This window comes from Hydra vulgaris, chromosome 08, assembly GCF_038396675.1.
Source record: "Hydra vulgaris chromosome 08, alternate assembly HydraT2T_AEP".
NCBI lineage: Eukaryota > Metazoa > Cnidaria > Hydrozoa > Anthoathecata > Hydridae > Hydra > Hydra vulgaris.
In genome coordinates this window covers 27685993-27699555 of record NC_088927.1, presented here as the reverse complement: position 1 = coordinate 27699555, position 13563 = coordinate 27685993, and the positions used below count along the sequence as shown (strand labels likewise).

Below are 13563 nucleotides of genomic sequence, written 5' to 3'. Positions count from 1 at the left end.
TTCACCCATACAATACAGTCTTAAATATAGATAAAAAGCTCATTTTAAGAGTATTTTTATTTAAAATATTCTAGTATGATGTTTAATCTATAATTTATCATAAATTAAAAAAATTTTTAACTTTGAATTTTTTTTTAATGAGCTAACATAAAACATAGCTGCAACCTATCACTACTGAATTGGGTCTTAACAGAAAGTTAAAAAGAAAGAAAGTGTTAGACAGAAGACCTCAAAATCTATCAGGGAAACATGAAGACAAGAGGATTTGAAATCTCTGACATTCAAGGAAAAAAAATGATATAAAAGTTTTTTAACCATGTAGGGAAAAATACAGTATGACAAGTCATTCAAGATTGTGATTTGGTAGATGAAATAAAACTTACTTGAGCAGCAATGATAATAATATTTGTAGAAAAGGAAGTGATGCAACATTGCATGCAAGTGATGCAACATTACTTCAACAGAACCAGCTCAGGCACTGCCAGCTAGAGTAGGTTTACAACATCATTTACAATGATTGATTTTAGACCTTGTTTAAAAATAAGCGAGCTTCGTTAAAGAAAACAATAATAAAAGTAAATTAATTTATGATTAATTTAGGAATAGTAATAAGATTGGGGAATAGTTAGAGGGGGTCAGAGTTATCTCAAGAGTTTTTAAATATTGGAACCACAGATGTCATTTTTTAGCAGGCAGGAAAACTAGATTCAAATAAGCATTTGTTATATAGTGTAGAAAGTATGAACAGAGTTCTAGAGAACACTTTTGCAAGACTGTTTTTATATTTTTTGTTTTATTGTTTAACTTATTATGGCTTTTATTTATTTGTTTTTTTTATTAATTTAATTTACGCATGCTTTTATTTATTAGTGTTTATATATGTTTATGTTAATTTTTTTTTGTTTATTTTATTTAGGTGTTACTCCATTGACTATTTTTTAACTATATGAGTTACACCTAACCTAATTTTGTATAACTATAAACTTGTAATTTTTCAATTTTTGGTTGACTGAATGGATAATATATATATATATATATATATATATATATATATATATATATATATATATATATATATATATATATATATATATATATATATATATATATATATATATATATATATATATATATATATATATATATATATATATATAATATATATATATATATATATATATATATATATATATATATATATATATATATATGTATGTATGTATGTATGTTATAATTTGCCGACCTCAATCTTTTAGAGGTCGGCATCAGGTTGGCAAAAAAAATTTGATACAAAGGTCTTACCATAAAACATCGAAACAAGGTCGACAATTTTTTGCCGACCTCAAACACTTTTAGTTCGGCATTGCCAAATGCCGACCCTAATTCATAGGGTTGATATATATATAAATAAATGAATATATATATATATATATATATATATATATATATATATATATATATATATATATATATATATATATATATATATATATATATTAAAAGTCACTTTGAAAACAAAATTCTTAGATAAAAACAAGATTTAGTATTCTTAGAATAATGGACCTTATTGTCATGGTTACTGTCAGACAATCACTTTTTGCATCAATTTTTTGCTAAGATTGAAAGATTTTATTGGAAATGAACAGCAAAAATTTAATATTGTTTATCAATAAACAGCAATAAATACTATATTGTAAACTATAACACACTGTTATAGTTTACAATATAGTATATTTGTTATTATGAAGCAAATAATATTGCAAATAAAAGTTTTAATTATTTATTTTTATAATATATTTAAAATAAAACTTTTATGTTAAAGTAAGTTGATTTTGTAAATCATTTTAGCCACTCAACTTTAGTACTATGTTGCATCGCAACTGTTAAAAGCTTTTTATTTTTATTTTATGTAAATTCATTTCCCCAAGGCCACAGCAGACAAGGAGGCTACTTAGTTGTGATTATAACCCTCTCTCAACTCAATAATTCTGAAATACAAACCTTGATGAACAAGGCCAATGGGCAGAGAAACAAGTTAAGCGTGATGCTACCAGGGATGTGGTGGGGATCAAACTCGGAACCTCTACCACTATACCACTATCGCATTACTGAAGATTATAAGTTCTTTCTTCAGCAAGCCTCTTACTGAAGAGCATGATTATAAGTTCTTTCTTCAGCAAGCCTCTTACTGAAGAGCATGATTATAAGTTCTTTCTTCAGCAGATCTGACCTATAATGTTAGTTATTTTTACTTTCAATGTATTTATAATTTTTGTAAAAGCTCTTCTCTAAAATTTTTAATTTTTTTTTATCAAAACATCAAAAAAATTTTAACAAAACATTGAAAAGGTTGACAACTCTGTCTGTGAAAATGAATTTTATAATTTTTTTACAATTTTGTAAAATATTATAAAAGTTTTATTTATTTGGATTTTAATTGATTGGTTCATCGCGTGATTAGGACAGGTTTCCATAATGTCATTTTCTTATCACAAATATGACATTAAATAGTTGACATGGTTTTTCACATATTCATGTGTTAAATTTTAAAATTTTATACATATGGAATTATGTATACATATGGAATTTAATATATATAATTCCATATGTGAAATTTTTCTTCATATTTCATATTGTTCTTAATTTTATATAGGTTCATTCCATTCAAAGTGTACTAAGGTCTAAAATGGGCCTTCTCAGATTTTGATGAATTTTGGCGGGTAGGTTTATATGAATGAGAAAAGCAATTCCTGAAAAATTCAGCATAAAAACTTGCTCATGAGATGTGGTCATTTAAATTTCTAATTTTTCCACAAAAAAAAATTTTAGTAGCAAAAACATGTTTTGTTCATACTTTGAAGCTCTATATTTTAAAAACAAAGTTTCAGAAAATCTAGTTTTTTTATTGTATACAACTCTAGACTTACTTCAATAAAGGTTTGACATTAAATTTTTGATATTGGCTACCTAAAAAACGTAAAAAATTGTTTGCAAATATAAAAGTTGATTTTTGATGGGTCAATAAAATCTGCAATTTAAGAAGTGAAAAGACATTTTTTTAGTTTCTATAAACAATAGGCTTCCAAAATTTTAGAAATTTACTGATAAGATACAATTCAGTAAAAAATAATGGACTCCTAAAATTGGCTCAGTCTAAAACTTTAGAAGTTGTGCCTGAGCCAAAAATTTTTAAAAAATTTTTTGTTACTGATTTAATAGACTTATTAAAATAGAGTTATTGATGTACTTTAGTTTGTAATATATATTGTAATACAAAATATGTTTATATGTAAAGTATTTCAAAATCAGTACTAGAAAGTCTTAAATTAAGCCTGAATAAAACTCAGTTTTTAAACAGTCCTAGCCCTCTTCTACCTTCCATTTTCCTTTCCCTACTTTTCCCCCCATCTATTTACTTTTTAACAAAGACATTATTGCCCAAAATCTAGATAAAGTTGTAAATAAACAATTTTCCATACACAGTGTGTCTGGTTTTATGTCTGATGCATGAAATCTCTTTATGCACAAACACACTACTAAACATACATAATATGTATGTTTAGTAGTGTATGTAAACATACATAATATGTATGTTTAGTACATACATAATATATATTATATAAAGGCTTTGACATTGAGTTTATATTCTTAGATTGAAAAAGACTGCATAAAAAATTATAAGTTACTTATTAGATAAAAATGAAGAGAAACACTTGAAGTTAAATAGAAATGAAAAGAAAGTCTAATTTCCTTACTATTTAACATCATCACTAAAATAAAACATGAATAAAATGTTACAATATTTACATATTGTAACATTTTATTCAATCCCTTCACTATTCCACCCCTTCCCTTTTATTTGATTATCATTTTTAAATTTAGATTACAACTTATACCAAGTTATAAGAGTCATTTGATTTGTCACTATGCACAAGTACTCTTTGGTGCCTAATAGAAGTGGGGGTTGGAATAAGCGGGGGGGGGGGGGGGTTGGAAAATTTCGAGTTTTTTTAAATACTGAAAGCAATAACTAAGTAATGTTTTTGTTAATTATTAACATATATATTAGTGTCTGAAAACAAGTAAATAAATAATAAAGAAGTCTAAAGAAGAAATATAAACAGAAGTCCAGTTCAAATAAGTTTCTCTCTTTACATATTTTGTAAAATGTCAAATATGTTACCCTCGTCCTCTTGCTCAACATCGGTATTATCATGAGCCTCTTTTATTCGTTTCTTGACCTTTTTCGAGCCTTGTAAAAAGCTGATTTCATTTTTTTTAGATGTGGCTTGAAAATAATACTAGTTTAAAAGTTTAAAAATTCTTTTCGTAGTTGCCATTTTGTTCTCACACTCTGATATTACAACGTATACAAGTAAATAAGTACTGTAAATGATATGATGTGACGATAGAAAGAAAATTTCTTTTTTTATGAATAATGACGTAACGATAGAAAGAAGAAAATAGAACGTTCTTTTTTTTAAAACAAAGTTTTTTTGAATGAATGATATTACATAACGTAAGTAAGTAGTGAAAAAGAAAATTTTTATAAAAAATTGTCTTGTCTTGGATGGAATTTTTTTTAAAATTTAATAGCCGGGGGGATTGGAATAAGAATGTCCTGGGTGGAAAATTTTTGAAAAATTAATTAGGGGGCGGGGGGGGGGACGTCTATTAGGCACCAAAGAGTTACTATGAAAAAATATTAAACTTGAAAAACAGTCATTACCACCAAATTGTTTTTACCTACCTTTATTAAACATTTGTGGTTTTTAAAGTAACTTATTATTTATAAACTCATATTTTTGCAAAATTCACCAGATTTACTTTCTAAGATTAAATTAAACTAGGCTGTTTTATCTTTGTATCTCAGTGTTGATGTCTGTTATCCTTTGACTCCCAAATACTTCAATATTCACATTTTTGGCCTGGGTAAAAAACTTGTCTATTGGTTGTAAAATCAGGTTTGGGAGAGTGCTAAACAAAAGCATAGTCCTCAGACTAGACCATTTAATTTGAGTATTCAAATACTTGATATTTGAATATATTTGTGTGTTTTTTTACTCCAATATTGGAATAATTTCAAAAATGTAAAGGCAAAGTAAGCTTTTAAAAAGTGCTGTTAATTTCTCTTTTTGCAAACGAAAAAAATATTTCTCTTTTTGCAAACGGAAAAAATTCTTAGAATTTTTATATAACCTTGAAATGGAAAACTTAAATTGCATTTTTGTATGGTTTTTATTTTGTGTGACATTATTTTTGTTTGCTTTTAGAAAACAGTCGTTTATTTAGATTGCTTAAAAATATAAATACATATTTGTTCCATAAAAAAAAAATCTTAATAATAATCTTGATAATAATAATTTTTAATATTTTGTGAATAAATAAATATAATATACAATTAAATAAATATAATATAATATACAAGTTGTGGTTGGATAATTTGAAGTGGTAAGTTAAAATTTTTTAGATTTTCTTAGATAATTCATCTCTGGTTTTTTTAGTCATGTCAAAAAAATCCAAGGTATGAGAGTTTTTTAAGAAAGACGAAAAAAATATTGGCGAAGCCAAATGTGGTAGGTGCAACACGAACATAGGATGGAGAAGTTCAACTACTGCTATGATTAATCATTTGAAGCTACGACACAACATATTGATATCTAAATCGGTATCAAATGACAATGATGGAGAAAATAATATTCCTAAGAAAAAACAAAATACTGAAATAAGTAATATTTGGCCATTTGTAAAAAAAGAATCTTTAAATGAAATATTGTCAAAAGTCGCAGCTTTTGATGGAATGGCTATCACAGCAATGAGTAAATCCCAAGCTATAGCTGGTTACGTGCAAAAAAAGGTTATAAAATGCCGAAAAGTCCGACAACTATTTCAAAATGCATCAATAGCTTTTATAAAGAAAAATGTGTTGAACTGCGGGAAAAATTTGAAAAATTAAAAACAGCAAATCGTAAATTTGCTATTACTGTGGATGACAGATTGTACTATTTTACGTTATGTAAACGTAACAGCTCATGTGATTGGAATAGACTCAAATACAATTGAATGCTATGTTCTGGGTTTAACCGAAATAATTAAGCAGGCAAATGCAGAAACAATTAAACATTTGGTTGAAGCTAAGTTAGCAGACTTTAGGATTTTCTTTAAAAATGACGTTATTGCATCTACTAACAATGCAGCAGCCGTAATGAATAAATATGGCAATATATTAGGTGTTTTAAATCAACTTTGCCATAATCACGCGCTTCATTTAGCCGTGATGGATTGTTTTTATATACCAAAAAATTCTATTCGCAATGAAGTGTTTGACGATACCGAAGATTTTGTTGATGAAGATGTAGAAGAAGATTCCACAGAAGATCAGTGCTCTGATTACAATTTGGTGTTTATTGAGGAAGATGAATATGATATGACATTAGATTTTGATCAAATTATTAACAGGTTAAGAGGTGTTATAAGAATGTTTAAAAAATCGGCTACAAAGCATTCTATTTTGCAACAAAATATAGCTCAAAAAATGGGGAAAAAGCTCAAGTTAAAATTAGACAAAAACACGATGAAATTCTTTGAGTGTAATTTGACGATTTTTAATTCTATCAGAATGTGTTAACAAATCCTTAGTCGAATTAAATATTGATCCAATTCCAGAAAATGATAATTTTGCGCTACAAAACCTTGTTGATGTTCTGGCACCAGTTGAAACTGCTGTTACTGAATTAAGTAAAAATGATGCAAATCTCATAACTGCTGAAGGAGTTTACAAATTTTTGTTTGAAAAGTTGCAACCAATGCAAACTAATATAGCAAAAAAACTGATACATGCAATCAAAATAAGGATGGATTAAAGAAGAGATCCAATTTTAATGACATTGATCATTTATCTGCAGAGTGGAAATATACCAAGTTCTAACGCTCATTTTAAATATTCATCAAAAAATGCAGCAATATTATTCGCTGTTAAAGTTATGGAACAAATATATCCACAAATGTTTGAAGAAGAGCAAATTAATAATGATTCTACCTCATCTGATGCAGATGATTTAATAGAATTAACATCACCAGTTGCAGTCGGATTGCAAAAAGAACTCCAAAATGCAATAAGTTCTATTACAGAACCAAAAAACTGTCATGTTAGCAATCGCAGCAAAATTGATAAATATATTGAATTGAAGAAAGAATTTCGTCAATTGGATTCTTTTAAAAAATGGTCGACAACGCTGTACGTTTTGTATAACGCTTTAATAACAATACGCCCTACCTCAACAGCTTCTGAAAGAGTATTCTCAACAGCAGGTGCAATTAAAACGAAAAGAAGAACAAGTCTAAATTTCGAAACATTCAATTCTCTTTTATTTTTAAAATATATGTTTTTAAAAAAAAATAATACATATATAAAATAATAAAATCGTTCAAAATAAAATATAAAACACTTTTTTAATTAGATTATTATTTTTTATTTTTTTAATGTCTTTTAACTTTTTGATAAATTATTTGAGTATTCGATTACTCGAATATTTTCAGATTTTTCTATTTGATATTCGAATAGTTGAAAAGCTCGAATAGTTGGATGGTCTACCTCAGACTATGCTTTTGTTTAGCACCTCCCCACTATTTTATTTCCACCTATTTCTTTATTCTTAATTTTTCTCCCTAAAACCTTGCCGTTTTTGATGTTATTTCTTATCCAATTGATTTTGATTTTTTTGATCGTTTTGTTATTCCTGATCATTTTCCATTTTATTTCTGATCAAAGTCAATTTTCTATTGTTGGTATTGGTGATTGAATGTTCAACATACTGAATGGCTGAATGAATAGCTTGGCTCTCTGACCAATTACTAACCCTGCTGGCGCTAAAAAGATCAAAATTTTTGTCTTTTTTAATCTCTTATTCAGGCAGTTAACTTTGTGACTAATTTTCTAAAAATTTTATCATCACAAGCAAAAGATGATGTTGCCATGCCAACAAGGACAAATCTTATCTTACTTTAATTCCCTGAATTGGTAGTGGTGTAGTGGTAGAGCGCTCGCTTCATAAGCGAGAGGTTCTGAGTTCAATCCCCACCACGTCCCTGGTAGTACCGCGCTCAACTTGTATCTCCGCGCAGCGGCCTTGTTCGTCAAGGTACGTGTTTCGAAGTTATAGAGTTGAGAGAGGGTTATGACCACAATTAAGTAGCCTCCTCATCTGTAGTGGCCTTCTGGGCCTTGGGGAGGTGAAATAAAAAAAAAAAAAAAAAAAAAAAAAAGTGTGTCTTTAACCCTATTATATGACTAGTTTCTCCTTGCTCTCCTTTGGGTGGTTAAAACCATTTCATGACCTTACTAAAACTTTTTTCATATACTTACAATTACAAGTTCTTCAAATCTTCTGTCAATTGATATTTTGCTTTTAAATAACTTTTTTGCTTTTAGTTAACTTTCAGCTTTAATAGCGGTTGCTTGCAGCATTTTTGGGAGTAAAATTGATCTTTAAAAAATAAAGTAAATGTTTTATACTTATTTACCGCTTATGTCAAAAATGCTTTTATTTAAAAACAAATTTGTTGTGTGACCATTAAAGCAATACAGATTGTTATTAAAACAGTATGAATAAAATCTACCTCATAGTATTTCTACAACCAAATAAATATCGGTTAAGTAAAAAAAGGCAGAAGTCTTATTCAAGTACTTGACTGAGACAGCTAAACATTGCCTAAAATGTTATTTACAATATTTTTTATAGTTCTCTTACAATATTTTGAATATTATAAGAAAAAGGTTTTTATCCTTAAAGAAATGCAGTGAAAGTTTTTGATTACAGATGTATTTGTTTCATTGCATTCAATAAAAAAAAAATTAGGAGCAAGAAATCAAAAACTTGTATTTTAAGAAAAACCTCAGTATTGCTCTTCTTGCAACATTAGATATTATCAACATTATTAAAAAACCATTTTCTAATAAAACTTCACTTACAACTGTCATTACAAAGCTCAAGTCAAAAAAGTAATCAGATAAAAATAATGTTTCCTGCTGATCCAAACTCTTAAGTACATCTTATTTGGAGTTTATTTTATGTATGTATAACCAGGCAAATCTTCCCCATTTTACCTTACTTTACTTAATTTTTAATAATATTTTCAATGTCATTTGTGAGAATGAAAATGTCATGTAAGAAGCACATTTGACAAATGTGTTTCTTACATAACTTCGTGGATTCAGGCTGGCATGGAATCTTTTATTCCCTCTCGACGATTCCAGGTCAAGCCTCACTCTCCTCCATGGTTTTCCTCACACTGTGCTGCTGCAATTGCCAATCGAAACCGTTACTTCCATATTTATCAGCAAAACAATTCTCCAGAAAACAGACGTCTGTTTATTACTGCTAGAAACAACTGTAAAAAGGTTTTGTCTAACTCCAAAACCCGCTATTCTCAAGTCATGAAATCTCGTATCTCATCTCAAAAATTAAGCTCTCGTGACTTTTGGAGAATCTTTAATAATATCAATAATAAGGGCAAATCTATAATTCCACCTCTCTTGTATGGTTCAGACTTTGTCACCTCACCTAAAGACAAAGCCGAACTGTTTGCTAAAAACTTTTCATCAATATCATCTCTTGATTCCACTAATTGCGTTCTACCTGATATTGCCAACAAACAGGTTGATCAATTGCTTGACATTCATATCACTCCAGCATCTGTATCTAAAGTGATTTCCTGCCTAGACTCTTCTACAGCTTGTGGCCCAGACAACATACCTGTTATTGTCTTGCAGAAGTGTTCTCCTAAGCTGTTGTCTATACTCTCAAAACTATTCAACAAGTGCTTATCAGAGTCTTGTTTTCCAGCCTGCTGGAAAGCCGCATCTGTTATCCCTATCTTCAAAAATTCTGGGGAGCGATCTGATTCGTCTAACTACCATCCCATAAGTCTTCTTCCTATCATAAGCAAGATTTTTGAATCTTTAATTAACAAACACTTAATTTCTCATCTTGAATCTAATAACTTACTTTCTGACCATCAATATGGATTTCGATCTTCTCGTTCTACAGCTGATTTGCTAACAGTAATAACTGACAGGTTTTATCATGCATTAGATGAAGAAGGAGAGGTTAAGGCCATCGCTCTTGACATTTCAAAAGCGTTTGATAAAGTTTGGCATGCTGGTCTTCTCCATAAGCTTTCTTCTTATGGTGTATCCGGCAACATCTTTAAGATCATTGAATCCTTCCTTTCCAATCATATAAAAGTTGTCCTAGATGGAAAGCACTCTTCTTCATATTCTGTAACTTCAGGGGTTCCTCAAGGTTTAATCCTTGGTCCTATACTCTTTTTAATTTACATTAACGATCTTCCAGATATTCTAACATCTAAGGTGGCATTGTTTGCTGATGATACTACCATTTATTCTTATAGTGATAAGAAACCAACACCCTCTGATTGCTTGGAGGGGGCATTTGAGCTTGAAAAGGATCTCACTTCTGCTACAGCATGGGGCTCACAGTGGCTGGTGAACTTTAATTCAGATAAAACTCAATTTTTTTCAGCCAATCGTTATCGCAATAATTTAGATCTTCCTATATTTATGAACGGTGATGTACTCGATGAGTCACCTACTCTTCATCTTCTAGGATTAACTCTTACTTCCAATCTTTCTTGGAAACCATATATCAAATCGGTTGCAAAATTAGCATCTGCTAAGGTTGCATCTTTTTATCGAGCTCGCCACTTTCTTACTCTGGATTCTATTCTCTTTCTCTATAAATCTCAAATCCGGCCTTGTATGGAATACTGTTGCCATATCTGGGGTGGATCTTCTAATGATGCCCTTTCTCTTTTAGACAAGGTGCAAAAACGCATTGTAAACATAGTTGGACCTGCTCTTGCAGCCAACCTTCAACCATTATCACATTGTCGTAATGTTGCTTCTCTTTCTCTTTTCTACAAATACTATAATGGGCACTGCTCTAAAGAGCTAGCGTCTCTTTTGCCATCTACTAAAATTCATTCTCGTGTTACTCGTCATTCAATTAAGTGTCATCCTTTTTCTGTGACTGTTCCTAAGTGCTCCAAAAACGCTTATTCGTCTAGTTTTTTTCCTCGAACATCAGTTCTTTGGAATTCGCTTCTTTCATCTTGCTTTCCTGATTCATATAATTTGCAATCTTTTAAATCGTCCGTCAATCGTTATCTTGCTCTACAATCTTCATCTTTTCTCTTACAGTAACTTCCAACTTTAATTAGTGGCTGCTTGCAGCCTTGTTGGAAGCGAAGATGCTTTAAAAAAAATAAAAAAAAAATAAAAAATGTTGAAGAGTGTTTAAAAGAGTTTAAATTGATGATCTGGTTTTTGAATCTCTTTTCTAAATAATTAGTTTCAAGAGTTTTATTAGGTTGCTCCTCGACATAAGTTGTCATCTATAAAATAATTAAAAAAACATTAATATCGATTTTATATCATTAGCAAGGTTTGATTTTTATTACATTTTATATTTAATTAACAGCTTTCTTATATTTTTTTAAAACAAAAATGTTAAAAGTCTAATGAAATATCATTAGGCAATACAAAGTTGCTAATTTGCCAGATTTGTATTTTATGTTTTTTTTAAGGATGATGATGCTGCTGAGTTATCAAATGAGCATGACGATTCTAAAGAAAAAAATGATGTAAGTTCTTTATTTGATTCTATGTTATCTTTTATGCTATTCTGAGAAATTATTGAGTTTATAAATATTTCCTTAGGTGAATTGTTTCAGTCAATTTTAAAATGTTTGCATGAGTGTCTACGTACATTTTAATTTCTTGATCTTTAAAAAAAAGAAGGTTTTCAAGCTTTTGAGTACTAATATCAAATAATTTATCTATCATTGTTTTGAATTTCACTATTTGATACTCAGAGGCATTTTCCAGTTCCATAAGAGGTATTTGTTTTAAAATTCTCTATAATGAACTATATTCTTATGTAAAAGCATAACTAGGACCATTACTGTTCTTGCACTTTATATCCTGTTGTTTATCAAAGGTGTCATTTGAGTAAAAGTAAAGTTTGTCTTGAGTTGAGTTATTAAAACCTAGGTAAAGTAAGTTATTAAAACCAGGTAAATATACTGTTTACTAGGTACCTAGGTAACCTAGGTAACCTAGGTAACCTAGGTACTAACTAGCTAACCTAGCTAACCTAGCTAACCTAGGTAACCTAGGTACCTAGGTAACCTAGGTAAAGTTGAGTCTTGAGTTGAGTTATTAAAACCTAGGTAAAGTAAGTTATTAAAACCAGGTAAATATACTGTTTACTCTGCAACTACATAGTAGGTAAGGAGATCAGTGTAGTTTTCAAGGAGGTATATTCTCTTGACCTTTTTCAACCTTTTAACTTTAAAATACTAACATTGATAAGCAAGGCTGCAGCGTAGATAAACAAATTGAGTGTAATAGTACCAGGGACTACCAGTGGTAAGGATTTTACTTAAAACTTCTTGCTACGAAGCAAGTACTCTACCAATACACCACTGCTATTTTAGCTGATATGTATAACTGTGCCTTAGGTGTACTTTATTATTTCTAATCTAGACCATAGGCCAGGAAACTACGCCTGGAGGAACCCAATTGAGGCCTGACATTTTTTACTTATTACAGTATCAAAATAAATTACGTGTTAACAATTGAATAAATAACTTATTTGAGTTATAAGTTTCTGATTTTTTCAAGGGTTACCTGAAAAAATCAGAAATACGTAATTGTATAAAAGTGTATAAAAGTAAATCGAATGATATGAAAATACAGAAATGACTAAGCTGCCTTGTGGCTATACTTGAATATGTTTGTTATGGCTATACTTGAATATGATGATATTGAATTATTTTCTTGTTAATTAACACTAAACTTTTGCTAGTGTGCCTTGTGTTCACCACTAACTTCTTCTGATTTTAGGCATGGAATTAGTGTTCCATTAAGTACTACATTGAATCCTAACACTGTTTTGATTTTCTACTCACAGTTTTTTAAAGCCCTTTTTTTTAGTTCATAATTATAATTTGCATATTAATGATATTGTTGAAAAGATGATTTATTAAGGCAATGAATTAGTATTAAATGTATGTGATATCTAGCAAAAAAAACAGAATTTTCTGCAAAAAAGTTCAAACTCTATAGCTGATTACTGTTTTGAGTCTTTTTATAAATGCAACTATGATCAACTTTCTGATTTTTGCTTTGAGTCTTTTTATAACTGTAACTATGATCAACTTTCTGATTTTTGCTTTGAGTCTTTTTATAAATGTAACTATGATCAACTTTCTGATTTTTCCTAGTAAACAAAAACTGTAATCGATATATTCTGCCACAAATATTTTTCACGCAAAAAACATTTTAAAAAGTAAAGAAAATCACCAGAAAAATTATTTTTGGTGATTAAAAAGTAGTAGTAGGTGGGTTAGTAGTAGCTGCTTATTTATTTTTGGTGATTTACAAGTAGTAGTAGGTGGGTTAGTAGCTGCTTATTTATTTTTGGTGATTAAAAAGTAATAGTAGGTGGGTTAGTAGCTGCTTATTTATTTTTGGTGATT

At 29.3% G+C, this 13563-nt stretch overlaps 1 protein-coding gene across 2 annotated transcripts in view; it reads left to right on the top strand.

The window, feature by feature from the left end:
• The window catches only part of LOC100206631 (coilin), a 67338-nt gene that overhangs the window by 30304 nt on the left and 23471 nt on the right, over positions 1-13563 (top strand). Inside the window, exon 5 of one of the 2 annotated variants that reach the window (XM_065803355.1) lies at positions 11608-11664. The exons of the other annotated variant lie outside the window; for it this stretch is intronic. Coding sequence (XP_065659427.1) covers positions 11608-11664 — 57 coding nt within the window. The remainder of the gene's footprint in view (positions 1-11607; positions 11665-13563) is intronic. 2 annotated transcript variants of the gene reach the window in all.